The sequence below is a fragment of the Paramormyrops kingsleyae genome, chromosome 17 (genome assembly GCF_048594095.1).
Source record: "Paramormyrops kingsleyae isolate MSU_618 chromosome 17, PKINGS_0.4, whole genome shotgun sequence".
NCBI lineage: Eukaryota > Metazoa > Chordata > Actinopteri > Osteoglossiformes > Mormyridae > Paramormyrops > Paramormyrops kingsleyae.
In genome coordinates, this window is record NC_132813.1 from 18,289,519 (window position 1) to 18,315,967 (window position 26,449).

The 26,449-nt window shown below is 51.9% G+C and overlaps 1 protein-coding gene across 2 annotated transcripts; it reads right to left on the minus strand.

Annotated features, from left to right (window-relative positions):
- Window positions 1-34: 34 nt before the first annotated feature.
- Window positions 35-26,390, minus strand: sgsm2 (small G protein signaling modulator 2). 2 transcript variants are annotated; one of them, XM_072701442.1, is made up of 24 exons: window positions 26,130-26,390; window positions 20,131-20,206; window positions 15,232-15,400; window positions 13,586-13,750; window positions 13,402-13,469; window positions 13,158-13,306; window positions 12,930-13,064; window positions 12,012-12,136; window positions 11,854-11,921; window positions 9,599-9,762; window positions 8,763-8,898; window positions 8,332-8,466; window positions 5,284-5,443; window positions 5,016-5,080; window positions 4,565-4,710; window positions 4,334-4,462; window positions 3,537-3,719; window positions 3,101-3,457; window positions 2,878-3,002; window positions 2,710-2,792; window positions 2,493-2,602; window positions 2,319-2,415; window positions 2,066-2,233; window positions 35-1,766 (listed from the first exon to the last, which is right to left on the minus strand). In XM_072701442.1, the coding sequence occupies exons 1-24, from the start codon at window positions 26,187-26,189 to the stop codon at window positions 1,678-1,680; spliced, it is 3,162 nt and encodes a 1,053-aa protein (XP_072557543.1). In that variant the 5' UTR covers window positions 26,190-26,390; the 3' UTR covers window positions 35-1,677. The 2 variants fall into 2 exon arrangements, with proteins under 2 accessions (XP_072557543.1, XP_072557544.1); XM_072701443.1 differs by lacking the exon at window positions 8,332-8,466.
- Between the last annotated feature and the right edge of the window lie 59 nt (window positions 26,391-26,449).

Consider the following 26,449-nt stretch of genomic DNA (forward strand, 5'->3'; position numbering starts at 1 on the left):
CTCTGAATTGTCCATGGAATAAGCTTGCTAAAAGTTTGCCAATGTTATTTTTAATAAGACATCCTTTTTAAATATTACATTCAAGGTAAACTGTTTCCTTTACAATACATACCTGGTCATTCAAAGTTGGTTTCTTAAAATAAAATTTTTGAAATGGGTAAAATTCAGTGCACAACAATAATGAACACATAACAGTCAAAGTAAACACTTGCCACGCTAAAGCTTATAGATCTGTAGGGTACGGGACCTGGCTGCGTTCCCAAACCAGTAACATTTTACAAAAATCATTCTCTCTTTTAAAAATCTCAGGCATTTGCTGCGTGTAGCAGTTGTAGAGATTAAATAACATTTAGCACAGTATTCATAGAGGCTATGGAATAGAGTAGCCCAACAAACAGTCGTTATCGGCCGAAACGCTGCACCGGTTCGCCTTACTCCTTTTGCAGACGGGGGGCTTTGGTACATGGACCAAGGGCTTCAGCTCTTCAAGGGGGAATGGGGGGGTTTGCAATTCTGCTTTCTACACCACGTTCGGTATTTGAAAGCAGCTAGAGGGCTGGTTTGACCCCCCCCTCCCCCCCTGCAAGCAGGAAAGTGACAGACCGTGTCCAGGAACTGGACCGTCTCTGGAAGTCCCATCATGCCCACCTGGCACAGCGAACCTCTCGGGGGGGGGGGGGTAGGGCAGGGGTTCACCGGCACAGGTTGGTCCAAAGTGCGAGAAGTGGTTTTAAAATAAAAACAAGGATAATAAAACTTGGAATGTTCTGGTGAAGGCGTGGACTACTTTAGCAGTTAGCTTTCAGTCACTCTACAGGGTCAGCTGCTAAACTGAAGCATCCAGAAAGGAGGAAGAGCCCAACACTGCGGGCCTTGAGCAGAAGACTGAAACGTGCCGCATGGATCACAAGCACGTGGAGGCTGCCACAGTCCTTTTGGTCACAAAACAAGTTCTTTTTTATCAGGTGGAATCTGAAGCGAGGGCAAAGGGGATCTCCAGTAGGGGGTGCCATCCGAACAGAAATGGCCAGGTGAGACTGAACTGCACAGGGTACGGGAAATCAAACAGGCGGCAGCTAAAAAGGGCTGTGTTGCAGGCTAACTCCTGTAGATCGATGAAATCCTCACTCACCATGGTAAGTTCTGGTGCTGCTGCGACAGTCTCTGAAAAGCTAGCCGGCTGGTGGGGAACCCACTGCAAACTGGCTCTGTCTTCACCCCATTACACTCTGATATTCAGTGCGGCATGGATTTTCCTTGTCTTCCCCAAAACCAACCGTATCGATCTATTATTTATAAGCTCCTCTGGAGAGAGTCATTACTGTAAACGGTAATGATCTAAAACGATCTCATAAATATGTCGTTTTTAAGAGCATTTAACTTGTGTCACAGTGTCGTCAAACTCACAGGCATGCAGACAACTCCAAAGGTTTTACACAACTCATTCTGTGACAGGCAAATTACTTTAAAAATAATCTTAAAGAGATTCTCTAAAGGCAACACAGGCCTCCTGGGCCAGGCGGCTGCCCTCAGACGTCGTCGAAACGTGGGCTGTGCTCGTTTGCATCTTACCTCCCTGCCTGGGCAGCAGGGCAGGCGTGGGTGGAGGTGCAGGTGGGCTGGGGTTCCCCAGAGTGAGAAGCCGCCCCCCCAGCCCCAGGGGCCCGCGCTCCCGCCTCACTTGTTCTCAATAAGAGACTGGACTTTATACACCAGCTCTCTGGCGATACGCAGAATCTGCTGGACATCGTGACGCTCAGCCATCTCTGTCAGGGACACGCCGCAGGGTCAGAGACAGACACATCTTACACACTCAACACACTGCAGCATCAGAAGCAGACACAGCTTACTCACTAAACACACTCAGTACACTGCAGGGTCAGAGACAGACACACTAAATACTATGTGAACCCTTGCACACTCAATCACTGCATGCCAACACATTGTGTTTATACTCACTACTGAAACAAACACACACACACACACACACACACACACACACATTTTATCATGAACATATAACCAAAGGTAAGCATTTCTCCACACAAAAGCACCAGGAACTGACCATTGAAGAACTTGATGATGTCCGTGAAGTCCATGTTGTTGTCCCGGATAATCTCTCGATAGAGTTCCACCAGAGCCAAGGCGATGAAGAGGACAAAGTGCTGCGAGGAAATGTGCTGGGCTGACCAGATCACCTCCCACACGGCGAACACATCCTCGTACAGCAGCTCTGTCATGAGAGAGGTGTAAAGCTACCAGGGCAGTGGGGCGGGACACAGGAAAGAAACCACCGGAAAGAAGATGTGAAGAAGCACCTCTTTTGAAGTCCAGCAGAAACCAACGGTAGCAAAAGTAGAAGTGGGTGTAGTCGCCATTTTGGTGCATCAACTCAAACAGCTCCGAGTCGAGGATCTTTGGGGGAAAAAGAAGCCTCAGGATCATGAGCCAGATGTTATCATGAAAAACCCGTCAGGGGCGGCGCCGCTCACCTGAATCAAGGACCTCATGTTTGCAAAGTGAGTGTCCATGGCGCCGCCGTTGGGGAAGTTCTGCCCCATTCTCTTCATCAGCTGTGTGAAGCAGCTGTATGCCAGGCACTCTGACGGGGGCGTGCAAAGAGCCGCGGCTCAGCATCGTGTGAGGGCTCGTGGGAATTCACACAGTAAGACCCTTGCGAAAAGCCCAGCGTGAGGCTCACAGACTTACCGTCGTCCAGGATGACCATCAAGGGGGCCAGGAGGTCACACATTCCCTGGACGTAGCCGACCTCCAGGTGCTCCCACACGTAGCTGAGATGAGAGAGACACACACACTTATGTACTTTCTTTTTGAAGGGGGGCAGCATTAAGCTTTTCCCATAGGGGGCGCTCCCACCTGCACATGATGTTGCGCAGCTTCTCCAGGTTGGCAGGGGTGAAGTAGTAGTAGTTTCGGTCACAGCGCTGGACGTCCTTGTCTATCCGATGCAGGTTCAGCGCCACCGTGTCCAGCAGTTCGATCTGAGGCGGGAGGTGGGATCACATTTCAAGGCCCTCGTCCAAGCAGGTTTGTGTAGCTCCAGCGCCCAACATGGAGGCTCCCCCTCCCCCCAACCCACCGTGTAGGAGGACAGGGAGGCAGGGAGGCCCTCGCCGCACGCTGATGGCTTGTCCAGCTGGCTGCAGAGCTGCTCCTCGCTCAGTGCCTCCTGCTGGCCTCGATCTCCCAGCATGCCCCGGGGCTGCGAATCCTCCAAAAGCTCCTCCTCGAGGCTCTGGCTGTCCTCGATGCTGGACATGAGTTGAGAGTGTCCGGAAGCCACAGAATAGTTTCGTGAGGAAGGGAGTCCCGAGTCTGGAGAGTCGAACTCCACCAGGGCAGCAGGAGGCACGGCGGCAGTGTGGGGTGGGGTGGAGTCGCTCCCGCTGGGGGTGTCCTGGCCGGCAGCATCCGGCTCGTCAACAGACATAAACACCTGAGGGCAGGAAACGGCTTAGTCAGGAAACCTGCCCCCCGTACCATGCAGTGGACTAGCTGATGCACCACCCCCGCACCTCATTGCTGATGGTGGAGTCCCGGTGGATGAGCCGCAGGACGTGGCTGTCGATGCTGCTGCCCGAGGAAAGCTTGGCGAAAATGGCGGACTGCGTCTCCTTCTCGCGCTGCCTGACGATCACCTCGCAGGCCTTCCACTCGCGCATCACCTGCTGGTACCGCGCAGCGATCTTCTCGTCGATCTGAAGGAGGCGCACGGCCGGTCGTAAATTAACAGGCAGAGGCAGGTGGGACAAGACGGGGCGCGGTGCGGCCGGCATCCGGGGACTCCGCTGCACAGGTCACCTGCGTTCTTTTCCCGAGAGTTCGACAGAAGCGGAGGGACTCCCTTGATGTCAAAGCTGTGTTTGATTTACCGACGATATGGTTATCGCTCAGAACAGCATCATACAGCAAAATCATAAGCAAAAGCAAAACAATCACCTTAACTCTGTTTATTCACTCTGTATTAACAAGCATTGTTATAGCAATTTATAACTCACATAAATAATCGCCTGTGCAGTCCGTTTATTTTGGGATGACTAGCGTGTGTCAGAGGCAGAGCCTGCCAAGTTGGAGCACGGCATGCTGGGTAACTGGGAAGGCTCTGTACTGATCAGCGTTGGTGCTGTGGGTCACACTGACTCGTGAAGGTGACTACAAACTGATTCATGGTGTTTTCCAGGGAAGGGCCGTCACGCTTCCAGAAACAGGGAGATCCGATTGTGCCTGCCGCTTAATCATTATAATCAGACATACATGCATCATAAAGAGACATGCGTTTCCCCTCGGAGTGTGTACAGCGCTCTATCCATACCCGGCTCATGTCTTTTTTTCCCATGCCGAACTTGTAGTGGCCCAGCAGGAAGGGCCAGACCTCCTTGCGGATTTCGTGCTCGACCCCCCCGTAGTAAACCAGCCTCAGCAGCTCCAGCTCCTTGTAGTTCTGCAGGGTGAGCAGGGGCCCCCATTAGCCGGGTTGTCAGAGGAAAGCGTGGGCTTTGCTGCCCTCTCATGGCCGAGCCTGGCACTGCAGGGCCAGCTTCACCTTGCAGTCCTTCTGGTACTTGCTCCACACGTCTCTGCTGAGTCCCCCCGAGGCCTCGCAAGGTCGGTCCGGTGGGATGATGCTGTGGTTGACCAGTGCTGACAGGTGAGTGCGCACTGTGGACAGGTGGCGGCAGTAAGCCAGCCCTGAGAGGGCAAGGACAGCACGTGTCAGGAAGCAAGCAAAGGCAACATTCAAATGGGAACTCAGCAATTATGAGGTTCAACAGGACAAGAGTCAAGCCCCATGGCCCCCTGGGTTGGCACGTTTTCCCTGGAGCTGCCTCCCCCCCCATCCGGGTTGGCAAACTGCCCTGCAGCTAGGTTGACTTGTTCAGATCTAGATTCAAATTTGCGAGATGAGATTCGGAGGCGGTGGCCCGCTGTACAGCTGTAAAAGCCGTTTGGGCTGCGTGGGTCCCGGCCCGCTCCGGCGCGAGGGGGCGACTTACAGCCGTAGAAGGCGCGGGACACGATCTGGCGCTTCATGTTCTGGCACAGCATCTTCAGTGGGATTCTGGCAACGGCAGAGACGACGGAGAGTTAACAGGCAGCATGTCAAGCATTTACACCAAGAAAACAAGTCTCAATCAACGTGCATCTTAGTGCAGTGACAACAGTGCTGGTCCTCTCTCTGTTTCCATACATCTACGCAGACTGTGAAGGACAAAGCAGCTGGGATTTCACAGATGAGCGACCGGCTGCCACGTCTGCCCTCACCGGTCATGAATGCAGGTGCAGCCGGGGGGCAGCTCGAGAGACGCGCTGCTGCCCCCGGTGGAGCAGGAGAGGCAAGACGACAGGTGGCTGCTGCACTCTCCTTGCTGCCATGACGACGGGCTGCCCCCTAAGCCTGGCATTTCCATTGTCTCCCCGTGGTCTGAGAGCAGGAGAGGGAGAGAGAGACAGGGAGGTCAGTGGCTAAAAGGATCCACAGCTCACATGCGGCAGCTTCCTCTCGACTCCTCGTCCTGCGGAAGAGGGAGGGGCTCACATTTCAATCACGGGGGGGCTTTCTGCACCTTTAGAAAAGAAAGTTTACCCTGCCTTTTAGTTAGTTATTAAGTGGCCAGTTACAGGCAGGCATCTGTAGAGTCCTCCTCTGCCCCGGCAGAGCATCCACAACACAAGCAGCAAGATAAACGCCACACGCCCCGGTCACGTGACACAGCGCTTCCCTTCAGGCATTAAATGCTGGCCCCTCAGCTCAACCACGAGTTCAATTAAGGTAGAGATTGGCACATTCTTAATTTGAGACGCTTTGGGAAAAAACGTCTCAAAAAGATAAAAACATAAAACAAAAAAATATATACATCGATGTCAGACGTTCTGCAGCTATAAAATCATACAACACGAGGATTATTAAGAAAACGGAACAGCCGAGAATCAGAAATGCATGCATCGGCACTTAAAAAAACAACTGAAATAATAATAATAATAATAATAATAATAATAAGCATAAGGGATGCAGAGGTGCAAAGCCACAAACGAGGACTGAGGCGGCAGAGAGCGATGCTGAGAAAGGCACAGGGAAGGGCAGCGCTGGGCCATGCTGAATGCAGCACAGCCACCATGACGACTGAAATGAAGAAGCAAACGAAAAGAAATAATGAAGTGTAACCTGCAAGTGGAAAACAAATGAACACTAAACAAAAAACGAATGAACAGCAAGGTGTTAAAAATGCTCTTCACCTTAATTCTTCAGGTTGAAGCTGATGGACTGGCATAAACAGAAGCCTCTTTGGTGGTTTTTACAAAAAAAAAAAAGAACGTAAACAGAAAAAGTCGAAAAAACAAACGAAAGCAGCTGCCCTGCGGGTGTTTCCAGAGCCCTCAGCGCCTAATGGCCATGTGACTTAAAGCCGCTTACGCTACAGTGCCCTGTTCACAGAACGATCCATGTCTCTACTACGCCAGAACCCCACAGGACCCGACATTTGTAATGAAAGGTGACCGGAATTTGTGAAGAATTACAGTGAACAGCATTGCAGAAAACAAAAGGGGTTCAACAGAGGAGGGAAAACAAAACACTGTTTGAAGCGAAGGAGCAAGAGAATCTGTGAAAAACCAAAATATACAGGAGTCAATTCCTCGGAAATATGTAGAAATGCAGACTACAGAAAAACTGAAAAAGGTGCAGGTATCACATGCAAAGGTCAAGCATGTCGCACTAAAAATCAAATGAAGAAATGGAACAAAAACTTTTTCAAAAACAAAAATAACTGCAAAGGAAACCAGAGCAAATAATCGAAGCATATTTTGGCCGCCAGAACCCAAACCCAACAGTGCTGACAGAGGACAGGAGAGTGAGAGGATATGGCAGAGACACCGGTCTGCTCTACTGGGCTGCCTGGACACCTGGACGCACCACTCTGGGCTCCTGCGTCACATCCAGCTCCAAGGAGAAGAAGACACCCCCCCCCCCCGGCTCTGCTGACTGGGTGCTTTGTAGAATGTCCTAACACTGGGCATCAGAAGAATGTATAGAAAATCCTGAATGTATATGAATATGCTGCAGATCCTAAATGTACAGAAATTCTGCAGGTCCAGAACGCATACAAATGCTGGAGGTCCTGAATGTGTAGAAAGGCTACAGGTCCTGAACATACACAAACAATTGGAGTCCTCCATGAGTCCTTTACCTGTCCCTCTCTTTGACCAACAAGCCCCCTGAACCCGTTACGGTGTGAGGACAAGGGGACCATTTTAAAGGAGAATCAACTGTGAACATTAGGGGGGGGGGGGGGGGGCACGAAGTATTAGAGGGCTAGAAACCTCAGATCCACTCCTGCTCTTTATTCCATAATAAGGGGGGGGGGGGTTTAGGGGGTGGATCTCTACTTCCACTGAGGAGAAGACTGACCAAAGGTCCTTAGAACTGTAGTTCAGCCGATTATAGGACAGTGTCAACCTGCAGAAATCTGAGCAAATCCAATTGCTGTCTGAAAGCAGAGGTGAAGGGGAAAACAAACATGTGAGATCTCCATGCTGCTTCAGCCATGACCCCTGTCAGCCCTGTCTGCCTGCCTATCTGCCTGTCTCTCATCCAGACTGCCTGTCTACCTATGTGCCTGCTTATCTCCCTGACTGCCTCTCTATCTACCTATGTGCATGCCTGTTTGTCTGCCCATCTTTCTGACTGTCTGACTGCCTGTATGTCTGCTTGCCTGTCTGTCTGTCTGCCTCTCTCTGTCTGCCTACTACTCTGTCTGTCTGTCTGCCTACTTCTCTGTCTGTCTGTCTGCCTGCCTGTGTCTGCTTGCATGTCTGCCTACTTCTCTGTCTGTCTGTCTGCCTGCCTACTTCTCTGTCTGTTTGTCTGCTTGTCTGTCTGACCGACCAAGGTGGAGCACTTCAGGGTGTCCAGCTTTGCCACGACACGCTCCCAGTCTTCTCCTGTTGCTCCTCTGCCCTTTCTCCATTTGCCCCAGACCCTCCCCACACACCCGCCTCCTTCACCTGTCACTCGGTCCCATGCGGTGCACGGATACCCTCCGCAAGTTGAACAGGGCAGCGATGTTGGTCACCCGAACTCCCGTGCTGAGTGCGACTGTTGTCATGGCAACACACAGAGGTTAGGCCCATGAGCGCAGAATCAGTGGATGGGAGGGGGGAAAAAACCCAAGACAGAAAAGGATCCTACCTCTGCCACACACTCCCACTTGCCCCCCCCCCCCACCCTCGGGAGGGGCCAGCACGGTTGGGCTGGGATCTGAGGACCAGGAGGCAGTGGGGGGTGGAAGAGGGTTAGGGTCTTGTGATAAAAACCTTTCATGACACTAGGATCTGTGAGGTTCCGCGAGCAGATCATTGAGATCATTGTGTGAAGTCTATCTTCTTCCTCCTCATCGTCGTCCAGCGAGGGGGCGCGGCTGCCTGTCGTGTGGTGGTAGTTTATAGTGACTGCTCGGGCAATAAGAAAACACAGTTTAGCACCCCGAATGCCCACGTCACGCTCGCGCGCGCACACACACACACACACACACACACACACACACTCGCATGCACGTTCACATCTTTCCCAAACTAAATGGAAATTTGGCCCCAAGAATTTCTGTACTTCCTCCACAATAGACTTCAACACCACTGGTTGTAAGCAAGCATGTGACACACAGGCAAGAATCCCGATTGGTTAACACCAACCATGGGGCTCACATGACTGTGGCCGGTGTGCAAAGTCACCACTTGAAGGGACTCACTGGAATCGTAGCGATGTCCTGGGTAGACGATGCGAAAAACGTAATCAGCAGCCACCTCGTCTTCCTGCCCCACGCCGCCCAGCTCCAGCAGCCGTGCAGTGCTGCTCCTCTTCCTCAGCCGTGGGAAAACCTTGCCCTACCGGTCACACGCACATGCACAGACACACACACACACACAGACACACACACGGGGCATGTGAGAAGAAGTCAGGTAGAAACCATCCTACTGGAGCTGGGTTGGGCAGCTGAGGGATCAACATACACACATGAAAAACAACATAAACAGACGCTGGGTCGGGCTGCCAAGGAAATGATACCAGGTGTTGAAAAGAGATCTTTAGCAAAACATTTATCCCTGAAGCAGACAGCAACAGACAGAAAGGACTCGTCAGCATCACAAGCCCCCGACGGGCTGCTCCTTTACATACAGCCTGCACTTGGGGTCCCTGAAGTACCCGCTGCTTGTTAATTAACCATCAATCCCAGACGGTGACGCAGCCGCACCCCCCAATATGCACGCCCAGCTGATCTGCAAGCTTGTCGTCAAAACAACACCTAAGTCAACGGCTGGACAGTCACTGCAAGCATGTTGATGGGGATGAGCCGTAGCCACGGGGGGCTAATTAAGGTATGCTAACGGGCTGTCTGTCTCGGGTACACCAGCCGAAGCAAGTAGCGTCCGTCGGGCCCCAAGGGCCGATGTTTGCCAGAATGTCATTTAATCCTAATAGCTAAGCTCATCGCACACGCACAAACAGAAAGCCCCACCCACCCACCCTCCTGGCCCAGCCCCGCCCACCCACCATCCTCACCCAGCCCCACCCACCGGGCCTCACCTTGCCACGCTGTGACCACAGTGGGGGCTCCAGCTGGCCTCGGGGGAGCAGCCCATTTTCCAGGCAGGATAGGAATGCCAGTAGGTGCCCTCCAGGGGGGAAGTGAAGGGGGGGCCGCTGGATGCCATCCTGGCTCACCAGGACCAGGGTCCCACCACAGTCAGCTGTGGAGAGGGGGGGGGGGGGCGCGGGGGTGCACAGAGACAGGCTGAACGTGACTAACGTGAGCAGGAATTCAAGGCAGAAAGTGAGCTGGGGACGAAGACATCAGGACCAGGAGGCACTCGTCTTTCAAGCAACGTCGTTCACAATCTTCTGAACAGTAACAGAAGAGCGGGGCAGGGAGATGATTTGGAGGCAGCGGCAGGTCAGTCATTAACACCTGCTGAAGCCCGAAGTTTCATGTGCTAACCTCAGAAAACACACGCAGTACAAAACATGCAAGGAGGATGGAGGTTTCCTTGGAAGCACCTACAAGGCTGATGAAGCGAGACAATCCTAGGTCATGTCTATAGTTTCTGATGCTATGTCTCCTCGACAACATTGACATGGGTCCGACAAATGGTTCGGGTCAGATGACAGGAGGTCGTCCCACTGAATCCACTGGGAGTTCAGTACCACAGTCTGCCGCTGTCAATTCCTACACCAGAACCGTGCGGAAACAAAATTAATTGTGCCTGGCAGTCAATCGACAAACAGGTATTTCACTCCCGTGCAGTCAGCGTGTCCCATCAATTGGTGGAGAATGGAAGCTATGCAGGCAGGTCTGGAGACAGCATCGATGGCAGAGTTGCTCCATTAACAGTTGCAAATATCCTTTCAGCCGGACCGGCATTTGGCCGCCCATCTCGAGGCTCTCACTCAGCGTCCGACAGGTGCCCCCCTGATCCCCACACTAGCGACTGAGGGTGCTGCCTGTTTTGAAGTTCCTTACTGCCTTCCATGCCCTGCCCAGGATGGCCTCCGAGGAAGATGATCCCAAGAAAATTGAGATCCTCGCGCTTGCCCACCATAGCCACACAACAGCAATAAGTGAATATATAACAACAACCAGCCGGTAAAAGCTTAGGTCAGCCAGCTCTTCAGGAGTGTACAGCACTGGCTACAGCCCAATCGGCACACCCCCGAACAGATGGTGGAGAAGGTCGCCATTGAACATTTCCTTCACGCCCTGCTCCAGAATGACCAAAGTGCGTATTGTTAAAGGCAACCCATCACATCGACCAAGATGATTGAAGTCACTGAGTGGGTCCACAATGCCAATGCCATATCAAAGGAGGCAGGGGCAGCACCTCACCACCCCCGACCTAAGGAAGGCTAGCCTGGCCCATGGGGTTACCCAGAAACCAGGCAAGTCGAGGAAGGTCCCCTACACCAGGGACACGTTAGACATGCTTCTCCACAGGATGAGCCTACTGTTTGGGATCAGTCACAAGGACCTGGATGGCCAGATGCAGAATTCACCAGCCTCTGAGGCCTCTTTGATGGCTGGCTGCCATACATCTGGAGGGCCATCCTGTTCCTGCATTCCTAGACATGGCCTGCGCTGATGCCGAAGGTGAGCCACCCGCGGCTAACCACCCGCGGCTAACCACCCGCGGCTAACCACCACCTTTTGTCCGATTCCTCCCAGCTTGTACACCAATGTCACCACTTTGCTGATGATCAGTTTAATCACTGCTGGACTAAAGTTATTTTCAAGGGGAAACGAATTTGCCTGGCTTGCCTCTCTGATGCCTACTTCAGGGCCAAAAGGAGCTGTTGGTGGTGCTCCATTACCACATAGACGCCCTACTGGAGCTGAAGACACCTTAACCCCATGGCGGGACACCTGGGGGCCAGCTGGGTATGACTACCGCAGTATGGAGCCAGAGGACAATTCAGGTCCAGACAGTAAAAGTCCAGACTAAGATTTTGTTTCAACCAACCAGCTGAGTATAAAGAGTCACAGTCACAAAGTACCCAACTGGACTTTTACTCTCTGGACCTGAACTATCCACCTCTGTGAAGAGCTATTGTAGGCACTGTACCACCTGTTGGAGGACCGCTCCTGTCAGCTCCAACTAGCACACTAATCCCACTGCCTATCACTGCATCCCCCTCTATCCAAAAAGCACTGCATCCGGATCTGATGCACACTGTATCCCATGTGTCTCACAGACGACGTCTCTTTCCCCGTCTTCATGTGGAAAGCTCGTTCTCAGAGGATGGCACATTCTCACACGTGCTACTCCACTTACACACATGCTACTTACGCCGCTGGTGACAGTGGATGCAGACGATCTGTCTCAAAGGCACAGTGAGAGCGTAGTCCCAGTAAATGCTGCAGAGGCAGAGAAAGAGGGAGACGCATGCTGAGGACACCAAAGCGATGGCAGAGCGGAGAGCGGCACTGGAGACGGGGTCGGGGTACCTCTTCTCCAGGTCACAGTCTCCCAGAGTGCCATTAATCAGCTGGTTTGGAGTCCACTTCAAGCTGAGGGTGTCTGCAGTCTGGTGGAGGGATAGGTAGCCCCTCAGTACCTCCATGTCCTTCTTCTGTGGTGGGAAGTGTAGAGGGAGAGATTGACCACACTGCTGAAAAATGCTCGTACCTGCTCTCAGGCAGGATTTACAGGATTGCAGGATGCACACAGAAATCCAATTGGAGCTAAATCTTCCCCTCTGTCCCAGTTGGCCCCGGTAATTTACAGGATCGATTCACGCGTTTCTGTCCCAATCAAGCGTGGTGCAGAACTATCAGCTACCACGCTGCCATGGGGGTGGGGCGCTTATCTCAGAGGCAGTTTGAAAGCAGCCGTGTTTACGTGCAGTGGCTGTGAAGCTGACAGACTGAGGAACAGGATCTCTGGGGACGCAGAGAGGGATCTCCCACGCTGCCATTTTGTTTTTATGGTCCCCTCAGTCTACATCACACCGTGATGTGGGGGGGGGGGGGGGGCATATGATCAGAGGCAAGTAGACGGAGGACAGGTGGGAGGCAGAGTAAAGCAGGAAGTCGCTGACTCAGGAAAAGCGTGGATCAATCGGCTGAAGTCCCCACACTGCTGGCCAAAACCAAACCAACTGCGACTCATTCATAGCGCAGCACCTCCTCCCACGGCCTCCCACAGCAAATCGGAGCAAACTATCAGAGCTCCGTAGGGCAAAAGGGGGGGGGGGGGCGCTAGAGACCTTGGAGAGATCCTGTGGTGTGAGTGAGGGCTCTGTCCAGGTGAGCTATCAATGGCCCTTCCTGCTTCTCGTTTGGGACTGTGACAGATGTGTGTTGCAGCACTGTATGTGGTGAAGAGTGGCTCCTCCCACAGCACCCCCCCCCCCCCCGGCTTACCGGCTGCACCAACACGTTGTTCTTGCCATAGAGCAGATGCGTCCGTGAGTTCTGGTGCAGGGACTCCACGTATTCTCGCGCGGATGCCGCAAAGCGATCCTCGGACATGCTCCCGCTGGACTGGCGCTTGCGGATCTGGAGGGCGGTGAGAGAGGTAGAGCAGAGCGGGTTGGAGAAGGCCGTCGGGATGGAGCCCAGAATGAGCCTCAGTGGGACCCGTGCCTTTACCCCGAGGGCAGGACGCCGGCCATGGCAGCACTCCTGGCCACGATGGGCTCCGTGGATCCGGTGCCGCTGGACCAGCTCGTTGGCGGAGGGGTCGGTCCAGAAGTGGTCAGACGTCTTCAGCTTGGTGTACTCCAGGGCACAAGGGCCGACTGGCAGGAAAGAGAAAGCGAAGGAGGAGGAGTGACAGCATGCCAAACAGGCACACTGCAGTAAGCCACAGGGAGAGGGGACAGGTGACACTCACCCAAAAGTGCTGCCAGAATGGGTCCGTAGACGGGGTCATGCATCAGGGCTTCTCTCTCATAGTACTTACTTGAAAAGCAGAGACAGACTCAACTTAATGAAAAGACAATGAGGAACCAAAAAAGGAGGCTGGAAAAAAACCCAGCACTGCCAGAGATTAAGTGCGGGGGAGGGGGGGGGGGTACCTAGAATTGTCCACAATGTACTGGACCACTTTGTCTAGAACCTTCTCGAAGAGCGCTGTTCGCACCCAGATATGCTTGACAGCCTGGGCGGAAAGAGGCTGGGGGGCGCGACCTGCAGACGAGCCCTGCCTCCTCAAGGGTTCAGGTCCCGCACTCTGGACTCTCCTGGGGGAGCACAGTCACAAGAATACAGGAAGGCAGGGTACAGGAGGTTATAACACCACGCCTACTTACACATACCACTTTACTATCGCACAGTCCTGCACTAGTCTGCCCTACCACAGAGTGGCAGTGTGGCACAACCAACCCTTGGCGTAGACAACATGCAATCTGACCCTAGAATGACAGAAAGTAAACCTTTTGGCCTTAAGCAATTCTCAGCTGTCTGGGGCACTGCGATTGAAATTGTAGAGATTTGGGAAAGTAGACTTTGTAAGCTGTGGTGCCTCTGAACGTCATCAAGAGATCCTCCATGACAGTCCCTCTGTAACAGCAAGGCCTCGCCATTAATCTCCCTCTCGCTCTACAGGCCGGGAACGGGGCGGAGCAAAGGTTGGCGAGCAGGGGAGCCCAGTAACGGCATAGATCCGTTGGGAGCACCTCGACACCACCATGTGTGTTGGTGTGTGTGTGTGTGTGAGACAGAGAAAGAGCAGCATCCTCAGTGAATTTGATGTTCCCTACTTCGGGGGGAACTTTGACTGCTGCTTAGCAGGCCCTGCTGTGTATCTACCCTTCAGCATGTCGGCTGATTGTAAACCGTCAGCACACGGTGCATTTCGGAACTCAAGACCCGTGAAAGTTACGGAGAGGGCTTCTTATACAAGCTCTCACCTTGTATTAAGGTTAACGTGAGTGATTTGTCTGACTTGTAAGGCGCCGCCCTGTAACATCAGTCAGTCAATAGGTCACCACAACAAAAGGTTTTTGCAGTTGTTCTGTTGGTCCCTTGCGGACCTCGCAGTGATGTAAGCGGACCGAAGCCAGCTGATGCACGCGGCCTCATAGTGAGACTGTTTTCCGACATGAGCAATCGAGTAACCTAATTTAACGGCAAATTAGATCTGCTTCTCCAACGTGGGACGACGTCCCTGCAACCTAATCACATTTCAGACCTTCCGGAAACGCCTAGTGGAGAGTCGACAAGCCGATAAAGAAAACAACAGAATATAAAATAGTCACGACCCCGTAAGATGCTCCCAAATGCAGAACTGGAGAGTCGTGACAGGCTACCCCATTATTCATCTGGTGATATTTTTCCTTTTCAAATGTAGTCCCCTAGGCGTCCTGCAGAAAACACTCAGGATATCTCCGAGCGCTCGGGTGATGCTGATCCGTGTCGATGTAACCAAGGCAACACCAGTTAACCTTTGCAGAGACAGAGGAGGCAAAGAAGACGGGACAGAGGACCTTTTAATGGTCAAGTCCAGCCCAGGACTATGGGGGGCACCAGCGGCGCCCCCTAGGGGCAAGGGGGACCGACAGTAGTTGTGAAAAAGGTCGAGTCAACAGCGTGCGAACAAACCAACCGAAACATTGCATGGTGGAGCGTTAGTTTTTGAGACAAACGCGAACATCGCTAAGGTGACTGACGCCGGAAGGTGAGGAATGGAAAGGGAGCGGCGGTTCGGGGAGGCGAGCTTAACCTGGTGGCCTCAGCCTGCTGCTGCAGCTGCTCCTGCACCTTCCGGCACACATCCGCAGCGGTGGCATGCGCCTTGCCCACCTTGGTGAATAGAGCGGCGATCTTGTCGCTGCGCAGGAAGCCAGCAGCGCGGCGTTTCAGCTGGTGGCCGAGACACGCCTCCACCGTGCCTGGAGGAGAGGGGAGGGGGTCACTGTGCAGACTCTTCAAAGCATCTTACCACATTTACACACGTTTAAACTGCAGGAACCTTTTCCTGGGGAAGAAAGCAGAGGTTAAGAGTGCTTCAGACAGGCCGCTGTGAGACGGTCTGCAGTGAGAAAGTCTGCAGTGAGACGGTCCACCTCGAGAAAGCCCACTGCAAGCCCACTGTGAGACAGCCCACTGCGAGACGCTTCTGGAATACAACCACATACAGTGCCGCAACACACATCTGTCACAGTCCCCAACGAGAAGCAGGAAGGGCCATTGATAGCTCACCTGGACAGATGCAGTGGTGCGATCAACAGGGTCAGGGAAAGCTACATTGGTGCTAATAGATCTTGTATTGCTGAGGCTGCACCTCTGTGCTCCATACTGATGGGATCTTCTCTAAATGAAGTAGATTTACCCAACCTTCTCACAAAGGTAAATAAAATAATCAAAGTCTGAGGTCTGCATATAAAACAGGCTTAACTTTCTGAGCTAAATCACCAAGCATCATGTGAGATTTTGTGAGTAGTCAGCACAAAGATCTGCGCTGAATGTAATCCAGGACCAATCCAGAACTGGGTGATACAAGATTTAGCGTCACTGGTTTGGTGGAAGGGGTTTTGGGAAGATCTGGGGTAATCTTTCGGAGCTGGTGAATCATCTAAGTGCCTTTTACTGAGGGGTTTATTGCAATTATCTCGCAGAGCCATTTGCAAAACCAGTGTATGGGAGGCAGTAACAAGACATGGGGCGAGCAGGGGGGGCACCCCCCAGTGGTGACATGATTACAGGAAGCAGGATAAATGCTCAAAGAGCAGGAGATAATGGCTGGGGGGGGGGGGTGGGGGTAGGGGGAGCGAAGCCCAGGCCAATGCTTGACGAGGTCCTGTTGTGAAACAAAGACGATGATTCTCATTTGAGCTCTTACATAATGACTGAGCAGTCCCCCCCCCCCAGCCAGGAGGCAGGTGGAACACCCACTCACCGCAGAGCGGACACACTCCGCCGCCCACGGCGACGGCCAATCCTGACCCCCGCACCTTTATTTGTGCACACATCACATGCATAGAGAGCGATCTGCATGCACACACACCCACTTGCACACCCACCCACTCGCACACACACAAGGTACAAGGTGCCAAGGTGCCATTTTCCAAACACACTTCCCAGCCAAGGTGAAGAGCGCGAACATGGGTGAGGACACACAAACCAGCCCGGGGCCAGAATCCTGGTTAAGGACGAAGGCCATATAACAGCAAGGCGGGAATAAAAACTGGTGCAGAAGGACAACATGAAAGAGAGAGACTACAGCTCGATGCACCACTGAGCGTATCAGCTGATCTAATTAACACAGAGACATCATTAATGAAGGCTGGGGGACAAGAACCTCAGCAGATTACCCCCCACCCCCCCGCCCCAAGACCCAAGAGGGAGCCACGACTTAAAGTTGTAGACAGCAAATTGAATGTGTTACAGAAGAACTTGCAGCTGCGTAAGACGCAGGCGGGAGTAATGTGGGTGGGGGGGGGGGGTGTTTTTTGACTTTGTGACTCATAGCCACAACACCCCCAGAAGATTAAGATGGAAGGCTGTGCTTTATATTCCAATCTCGCACCCCACTCCCTAAATCACAAAAAAAAAAAAAAAAGACGGACACGAGCTGCGTTTTGCAGAGACAGAGTTCTGAAGTTCTGAAGGCAAATGACAAGAGGTATGAACCCCAAAACCAGGCTGGCTGCTCTGATGGGGCCCTGCAGGGGGGAGAGCTTTGCTCAGAGGATGATGGATACATGAGCACCCCTGTGGGGGCTCAGCTCATGGTATTCATCGCTGGTACAGGTCATGTTATGCTTACCGCAGGTAGGGGTTTCAACTAGACCTGCTTTCACCTGAGCGCCACCTAGGGGCAAGTCCGATGCCTGCAGACCGCCGGTGAGCATGGCAACCTATGATAATGACAGCTTCCGTTACATCATTACTTTCAAAGGGATCATTGTTTTTTTTTTGAGAATCTTGAACCAAAACAATAATGACACATATAATTACTATCAGTGAATTATCCTTCAAATAAATAAATACACACTGTCCTGTAGTCCCTGACACTACATTTAGGGCAAAGAATGACTGTATTTCAATACCACTGTATTTGTTACTTAGCATGTTCCCTTTGCATCAGGCTTTATGTCGACGAATCGGATTCGACACAAACGTGAGCTCAGCCCAGTGGCAGCCAATGAAAGAAAGGCTACAGGCAGATGAGCTTACCCCCCCCCCCAATAGACACACAATCTATATTCCTGTACATATTCACTTACACTGGGCATGCGCCCCTTTCCTCCAGAGCGTGGGGGGGTGTCAGCACCCCTGGCTTCTCCTGGGTGCACAGCTCATCACACACAATTAATTCTACTACTGCACACAAGTACATGAGGCATGACTCCCCCAGGGACCATGTGCCAGTAATTAGAGACCTGTCACCTGCCTGATTAAAAACCACATACTGGGGGGGGGGGGGGGGTTTAGTCATCGTGACATCGTTGCGAAACCCAGCCCTAGAACCCATGAAAGGCAAGCATGTGACTCCGCAAAGCTGACGCGGAGCGGAGCAGCGGCCGCCTGGGACACAAGCATATGCAGCCCATGCCGAAATGGACCAGCAAGGTATCCAGGCTCCAGTTTACCGGAATGTAAGCATGGAGCAGGGATGCTGACCCCCAGCAGGATGGCCTCCCCAGCGGTGGCTGCGGTCAAGGCCGTATGAGACATTACCAGACAATGAGAGACTGAGTTATTATAGTAAAGCATGGTATTCATGTCATAACTGCCAGCATTTGCCAGGTATGTTGAATATTCATGAGGTGCTGGAGCTGCCCCCCCCCCCCCCCCCACCTACCGAAATGTCTCGATTCACTCACACAGGAACACAGACGCTCACATGCTCACGTTGCATTACTGCAGCAAAGTCATGCTGGACCAGAATCACTTCTCTGCGCAGACCCACGCAGGCGAGCCACACGCGCATGCAGGTGGGCAGCACGGCTCTGCGCAGACCCATGCAGGCGAGCGGCACTTCTCCGAGCAGACACACGCAGGCGAGCCACACACACATGCAGGTGGGCAGCACGGCTCTGCGCAGACCCATGCAGGCGAGCCACACACGCATGAAGGGGAGCGGCACTTCTCTGAGCAGACACACACAAGCGAGCCACACGCGCATGCAGGTGGGCAGCACGTCTCTGCGCAGACACACACAGGCGAGCGGCACCGGGAGGCTCCCACACATACAGCGCCCTCTGACTAATGTGCCTACGTCACAGGAGTAGATGGTGGTACAGCGTGTACTCAGCGTGCTGGAGGAGAGGGCTGGGGGTGGGGGGGGGGTGGTCTACCAGTCACTGCCCGAAAACAGCGGGCAGCAACAGCACCTAGGGGCATGTGGTCAAATGAAGGGGGGGCTTGGGGCCCAGATGCTGAGAGCGGAGCCAAGCCCAACCCTGCCCCGGGCCTGCTATGCCAACATCACGCACAGATCCCCACCTTTCCAGCTGGGGCTTCAATGTCACGTAGGGGAAGAGGACGTGAGCAGTTAATGAGGCAGCCATGAGGCACCGAAGCTCATCACAGAGCACCTGACTATAAAAAAGTGGTGGGGGGGGGGGGGCAGCAGCCGAATCAAAGCGGCATAGAGTCATAGAGACATAAGTGGTCATGATGTCATCAAGATGAGACCTGTCACCTGCCCGTGTGCCGGCCAGATAATACCCAGGACACACCGACTGCTTTTGCTTGATTTATTACAGGTCGTTTCCGCACACACAATCTGCTGTGGAAGACCAGGCTTCACATGCACTGCCCAATCGCACTGCATACAGTGCCGCGTTTGCCGGTGAGGGGGACTCACAGGCCTCCAGATGGGACCGTGACTGATGCTGCGCTGGGATGTCAGCCTGGACCTGTAGCCACGTCAACCTCAGGGTGACTGGAAGACGTCACACTGACACAGTGTGAGAGTGTCAAAGGCCACAGTAAGCTAATCGTTTAGCGGGTGCTTCACTGCGGCCTGCACACCTGCACACTGTCACTGTGCGTTTAATGCTTCTGTAACGAACACCAAATAATCAATTACATGCAAGAGAACAGGAAAGGGCGCAGGGCTGTAATTGCAGGTCTGACAGCCGCATTTGAAACGACACACCTCCCGCAGAGGAATCTCCAGTGAAACGTCCAGTCCACTAATGTGATTAAAGCATCATCTGGGGACTAAGGGAATTTTAAGCACCAAGAACTACTGGGCGGGCCACGACTTCCAGAGATGTCTAGAGTATCTTTTGCAATAAAGGTGGGGGGACCGTAGTAAGGTGGCACCAAGGGCCCCTGATTTTGAGGCCCAGGTTGACGTGAACTGGCTTCAAATAGAGGGGCGTTTCCCCATGGCGCGACTGACATGTCAGTGATGCTCAGATGGGCTGGAGATGGTCCAGGGATAAAGAAGCGTGCAGAGAGATGCCGCGCCTGAGGGTATGTGACAGGCAGCTGTGCAGATATGGTCACTATTACCTTTGTGATGCATCAGCAGAGGAATGATGATGGTGATGATGTGACGTCAAGAGACGGAGCGGCACCAAGGGGCCCCATTCAGAGGCACGCATGTTTACGGGCACTGGGCTCTCAGGAACGACACCAGCAGAGGCCAGGAAGGCTTACTTACCACACAGAGCTATCACGTGACTGCTGTCCTCGTGCACAAACTTCTTGGTGACCGCCTCCTCCATGATCCGCTTCACCTGTAACGGCAAAATTGCGCACCATCAGCCGGCAGGGAAAAGTGTGTTGGAGCCAGACTGGTGCTGGGCGTGGCATCAAGAAATAGGAGGAGGACCCTGGCAGAAGAGACACACCCACCCATTCTGGCCACCAGGGCAAACAAAGCCATCCTAAAAGGCAAGACGAAAACAGACATAGCGAAACGCCCATACAGACACTGCGATGTGAGTGTGAAGGAAGCCGCGTCTTCTCATGAACCAGGACCCCCCCCCCCCCCGGCATGACTGAGGGCCTAATTGCTGATGCGATTGCGTCCGTGGTAAAACGGTGCTCTCACGGAATCTGAGACTCGCCGCAATCATGACAATTATGAGGCCATTCTGGTGGCAGCAGCAGAAACACACTGATAACCTACAATTTCCCTAGTCGTGGTAAAAGCCTCCCTCATCATCTGCAGCACGGGCAGAGTGGGAAGGGGGCTGAGGGGGGACTGAGCTTGTCATTTGATTAACTCTGCCTGTGAGCTATTGTTACAGCGCAAGACCAAGAAGCAAAAGGCTCTCCATTCCCCCCTCCCCCCCCCCATGCTGATGGGGGCTTTGCTGGGTAATGGGCTATTCTGCGTGGGGTGGCATCTCAGGGATTTGCCAGAAACAAACAAATCCTGCCGATGACGTCCATGAAACACAAGAGATCAAATTGGGGACCGACTCAAAACACCCTCCCCCAACAATACGCAGGAGGGGAAAAAAAACGGCAGGCGGGTGAATGAACATCAGGCAGGTGTGCAGGTAACTGCATGCTCAGTAAAACACACAAGCACAAGCACACATGTCTAGAACACAAGGTGCCAGAATTAAGGGAATACCAGCTTTAAACTGAAGGCAGAGGAGAGTCAAGAAACATAAGGAGTCAGAGTCAGACGCACAGTCAGGAGGGACAAATGGAGTGATACAGTAAATGCATGCCGCCTTTGGGCCATTAGCTACCGCAAGGCTGTGAAGTCTGTACTCTCAGATCACCCTTCAGGCTGCTTCTCTCAAACAATGAGACAGTCACCAGATGCGAGATTACAGTCCAGTACAGACCAGCCCAGAAAAAGGGAAGAAAGGAAGGAAGGAAGGAAGGAATGAAGGAACTAATAGCAGGCAAACAGCAGCAGAGGAGGGGTGGGGAATGGGGAATGTTTAGGTTGGCACCTGCACCCTCTTCTGCAAGTAGCCAAGCCACTCAGGGTCTGGGCTGAACCTCACAGTGGGCCGGGCATGTGGCATTTCGCCTCCTAGCCTCTGAGGATAGCAGTTATGGGCGAACAGTTACAGTCATGGGAGAGCAGCTACAGTTACGGATCAGCAGCTATAGTTACAACAGAGCAGTTATGGAGGCGCAGCTACAGTTACAGCTGGACAGGTACAGTTATGGGTGAGCAACTACACATGAGCAGCTACCGTTACGGGGGAGCAGCTACCACTACGAGGAAGCAGCTGCAGATGAGCAGCTACCGTTACGGGGGAGCAGCTACAATTACAGGGCAGCAGTTATGGATGAACAGCTACAGGCGAGCAGTTGCAGGAGAGCAGCTGCAGGTGTCACGGTGAAGAAGTACTGGGGAGTATTACCAGAAATTAGTATCTGGGTATTTTTAAAAATTCTGACAGTTTCACTGTATATCACTGTATATATTTTTTCCCCAAGTTCAACAAATGTTTTTAAAAATATATGTTGTTATTTATTAGGGTATTATAATAATTGTTTACATTTAACTTGACAATAGCTATAACTGAAATCTTTTATTAGATGATTAATGCAGATTCAGCTCGATAGCCACATTTTATGGATTATAACCTTGTACTTAGGTCGATAAGAATAGTTTCACTGACAAGTTATATTAGATTAATAATGGATATTTGGCTAGAGAGATATGCGTTTTATTGATTATAACTGTAAATTTATCTCCTTTGAGATATTTTATTGATCATTATTGTAAATTTAGTTTGGTAACAACATGTTTGCTTAACAGGCATGATTTTAATAATTATTACTGTGATAAATCGATAATATTATGGATGATGCTTCACAACACAACAACACAATTGCAAACATAATTATATGATACATAATCGAAATTTTCAGGCACATGCTGTAGCTATAAATACTATAATGCGGAAACGGTTATACAGTATATGGAGAATTTTTGCGTTATAAAGTTACGGCCATTAGTAAGAAGGGTACGCACAGTTAACAGGGGTCCCCTCCCTATGCACTCTGCACAGCGGCCCATAGAGCTTCCAGCAGCGAAGAATGGTATCTAATTTGCAGCCTCTTGAATCATTACAGCTGTTAATTGTTTCAGCAATGCTACGGTATGTCGGCAGCGCTATGGTGAGGCAGAGCTGGGAGCCAAGCCAAGCCAGGCCGGCACACGGGACACACAAACACATGCAGAAGGTGTGTGGTGCCACGTCTCCAAGACCTCACTAGAGCATGGAAAACCTTGTTCTAAAGCAGAGCGCAAAGACTTTTTTTTTGGTGAGCCGGACAGTCAAACACAGCACTAGGGTGCCTGTCACAAATCTTAAACATGCCAGTAAAGTGACAGGCAACAAAGGAGCATTGGGGAGGGGGGCGTGTCCAAAAACCAGTGCAACAAACAACCCTGGGAAGCCACACACTGGCAAACAAGAGACAGCAAGAGACTGCAGGTGACTGGTGGGACAAAGGCTCAGGGCCATCTAAGGGAGTGAAGGACAGACCAATGCAACTGTGGGGGGCAGGGACAAACCAATACAGCACAACCTGAGGGGGGGGAATTACCTGCAAGCCGTATGGGACAGGAGTGTCAAAAAGGAGCAATAATGTGAAGACTACATACTTTAATTGTTTAACTGTTAATATGGAGCATGGAATTATCACCATAAAGATACTAAACCCCTCAATGGATTTTTGAAGTGATCGGAAGCTCTGACAACAGTAAACATGCCGCAATAAAAAAACTGAACAAAAAAAAAAAACAAAAGATTTCTTCAGTAGCTAAATTTCACATAAACACACCTCTGTCAGGCCCCACAAAGCACTGTGTGGCAAACAAATAAATAAATAGCATGGTGTGTCGTGTATCACTCTGGGGTGCTCAGCCCACTCCTCGGCAGAGGATGTGCGCTCGACTGCCGCCTCCATCCAAAGCACAGAGGAGTGCAGTGACACCCCCCCCCCCCCAACATGACCGCCACGCACTCAGCTCTGCCGGCAGGAGAGGCAGATGACACGTCTGATTACCCACTCATAAGAGCTCAATGCAGGCAGGCCTGGCTGGCTCTGACATCTCACGCGGGCATCCCCTGCTGAGCAGCCGCAATGCTGGACACGGCCACTGGGGGCCGCGTCGCGCACAGGCGGCTCTCTGCCATGCCGCGGGATCTCACCAGCTTTGAGCTGCTGGCAGTCACGCAGAGTCGTGACACTTGGCGAAAGGGGATCTCAGAGGCAAGAGATGACACCATCATCGTTTCGTGGAGACGGACTGACCGGCAGGAGAGAAAACATGTTGTGGGGTAGACTGGTATAACTGGAGTAGAGCAGAATGTAGCTGCTCACCATAGCAGAAACACAACAATTAAAAGTACGGTGCCAATAGGATGCACAAACATAAGATGGACACAACATTCACCAGACAGAGAGCTTCATAGGGAGAAAAGCTGGACTACGGGGCTGCAAGCAGCCCATCCTGTCCCCGAGCGAGCCGCCTCTGACAGTATTAATCGTCAATTGATGCAATTTATCTTCTTAGGTAGCTGCTGATGCTTTCAGTTGCCAAGCAACACAGAGGAGGATGGATAAGGCTTAAAGAGACAACTGCTTACAGCAGAGCCACCACATGAGGGAGGAGGAGGAGGTGGAAGAGGAGGAGGAAGAGGACTCATGGACATCAACAGGGTGGGAACAGTTTCCTATAGAATAGTCTGCTAAAGATTTTTAAATCATGGATACATACAAACCGCTGAGACCTGTTAAGAGGGACGTGCTCCCCATTACCTACACTCCCGTATTAGAACCCTAATCCCAACCCCAACCCGGTCCCCAGGCACTTAGACATGAAAACGTGTGCTAACACACATTTTTCAAAAATGTTTGTCTGGTTCAAGAGAAAGCTGATTTATTGATATGAGCACAGCACAGGGACACAGAAAAAGGCAAAACAAAACCAAAAATCACAAAAGCGTATAAACTCTCAAGCACCATTCTGGGAAAAAAAAAACAATCACTGCGCAAGTACTGTAATCTTTGCTGGCCGAGCTCAGCATTTATAGGTGAGCTGGGAAATATTTCTGCCAATTCTAAACATTATGTCAGAGACACCTGTAATACAGTGACAATGTGATACAGGCAGCACATGTGGCCTGAAAGTCTTATGAGATGAAGATGCTGGGAGGGTGAGATACTGTATAGAAATACGACACCCTGAGGCTGGGCTCAGATATATAGCGGTTCGAATAATGAGCCCACGTCTGATGGCTGGTGTCAGGCGGCGCTGGTGCAGGCGTCTGGGCGTTGACCCCACTCTCAACCGCAGAACCAAGAGCATTTCAATTATTCATGGGAGCAAATGTGGAAGAAGGGAAGGGAATGGAAGACTGGCTGCTCCTCACTGGGGGGGAGGGGGGAAGTCACGACACTAACTAGCACAAAAAAAAATGTATGAATGGACTGTGCACTATGATTAATGGTGACCTAAATCAGGAACACTCTTCAGGACTGACCCACACAAGACAGGACTGTGACTATTAATACACCCCTTTAATTAATCTTTCACAGACTGTGGTGAGTAATCTTTTTTTAAAATAAGGTATTCAGACCTGTTTCTGTCTTACACAAAGATACCAGTTGCCATACACTGACCAAGAAACTTTGTGGGAAATTCTGTTTGCTCCAAAAGCCAGGGCTATTCCCAAAGCTGGGCTTTATAGTGAAATCTGACAGCTACTCCAGGTAATACGACTACTCCACGACTTAACTGTTCCTGCTGATTTCAGGATCAAATGTTTAAACAAAAAGTGCAGGTACCATTTAAACTTATACGTCACAAAACAGGGCAACCTTGAAGTGTTCCGTTGAATATCCCAGGAGAAACACGCCGGTTGGCATACAAGCCTGGCATCTTTGCTGCCCTTCCGAGAGCAGACGCCTCTTTCACTTTGTCGCCAACCCCGCTGCCCCAGTCATTGATTTGCTTTGTTTGAACAGGGAAGCTTTCGATAAAAGCGCTGGTCGCATTTTAACTAGTTGCCCGGCGACGGCGGGGCTGTTTAATCACCTGTTGTTCGACCTCCGCACCGGGGAACCATCGGGGGAGATATTAAAGAAAAGGCAGCGGAGAGCACGGTACCCTCACATTTACATTCATGTTACAACCAATCGGCAGATGCATCGTTTAGCCTACTTTGTGATATTTATTAGAAAGGCGTTTTACCTTAAAATTCCTTTGCACAAAGACTACATCACAGCTGGAGAGAGCCACTCACAAGTGCCGCACAAACGCTTACGAGGCTGCGGATTTAACGTTTGCACATTTAAATGCAGATCCTCGTTGTGCACGATAGTGGTGAAGAGGTGCCATTAGTGCGGTGTGACAGTGACATCATGCTCCGGTACAGGGATAAGTGCCACCGGGGGATGCAGCGCTAACGGTCGCAAGACTCCTCTCCCCGCGAAGTCTCAGAAATAAATGGTGACAAGATGGCAAGGAATAATAACGAGTTAATGTTAAACTTATAGTAATAAACATGCTGCGAGTGGGGGACAACGTAGGCTACCGATGGAGCTGTCATTCATTACGGACAGGTTAAACCGGCGCCGGCTGACAGCGACACGATTCCCCGCGTCGGGTGTGAACCAGGCAGCGTTAGGCGTGCGGCTCGACGGGGAAAGACGGACGGAGGCACTTACCTCCCGCTTCACATTCCACAGCAATTTCTCTTTAAATTCTTCATCCGTGGCCGAACCCATGGCAGACGGACTGGTCAGGCTGCTTAACGGCAAGCAACGGGCGGAGAGCTGCACCCCTCAGAGCCGCTACGCTTTTGGTCTTCCTCCTTTTCTCCTGCTCACAACATGAACTTGCGGTCCAGCAGCTGGAAACTGACGCATCTGTGTGCCAGAGGAGCCCAGTGAGGAGCCATCTTCAGCTCCTCCGGAATGACGCCACCACTCGACCCCGCCCCCTCGAGACCCCGCCCGCCGCTGATCAATGGGGAGCAACAATTCAC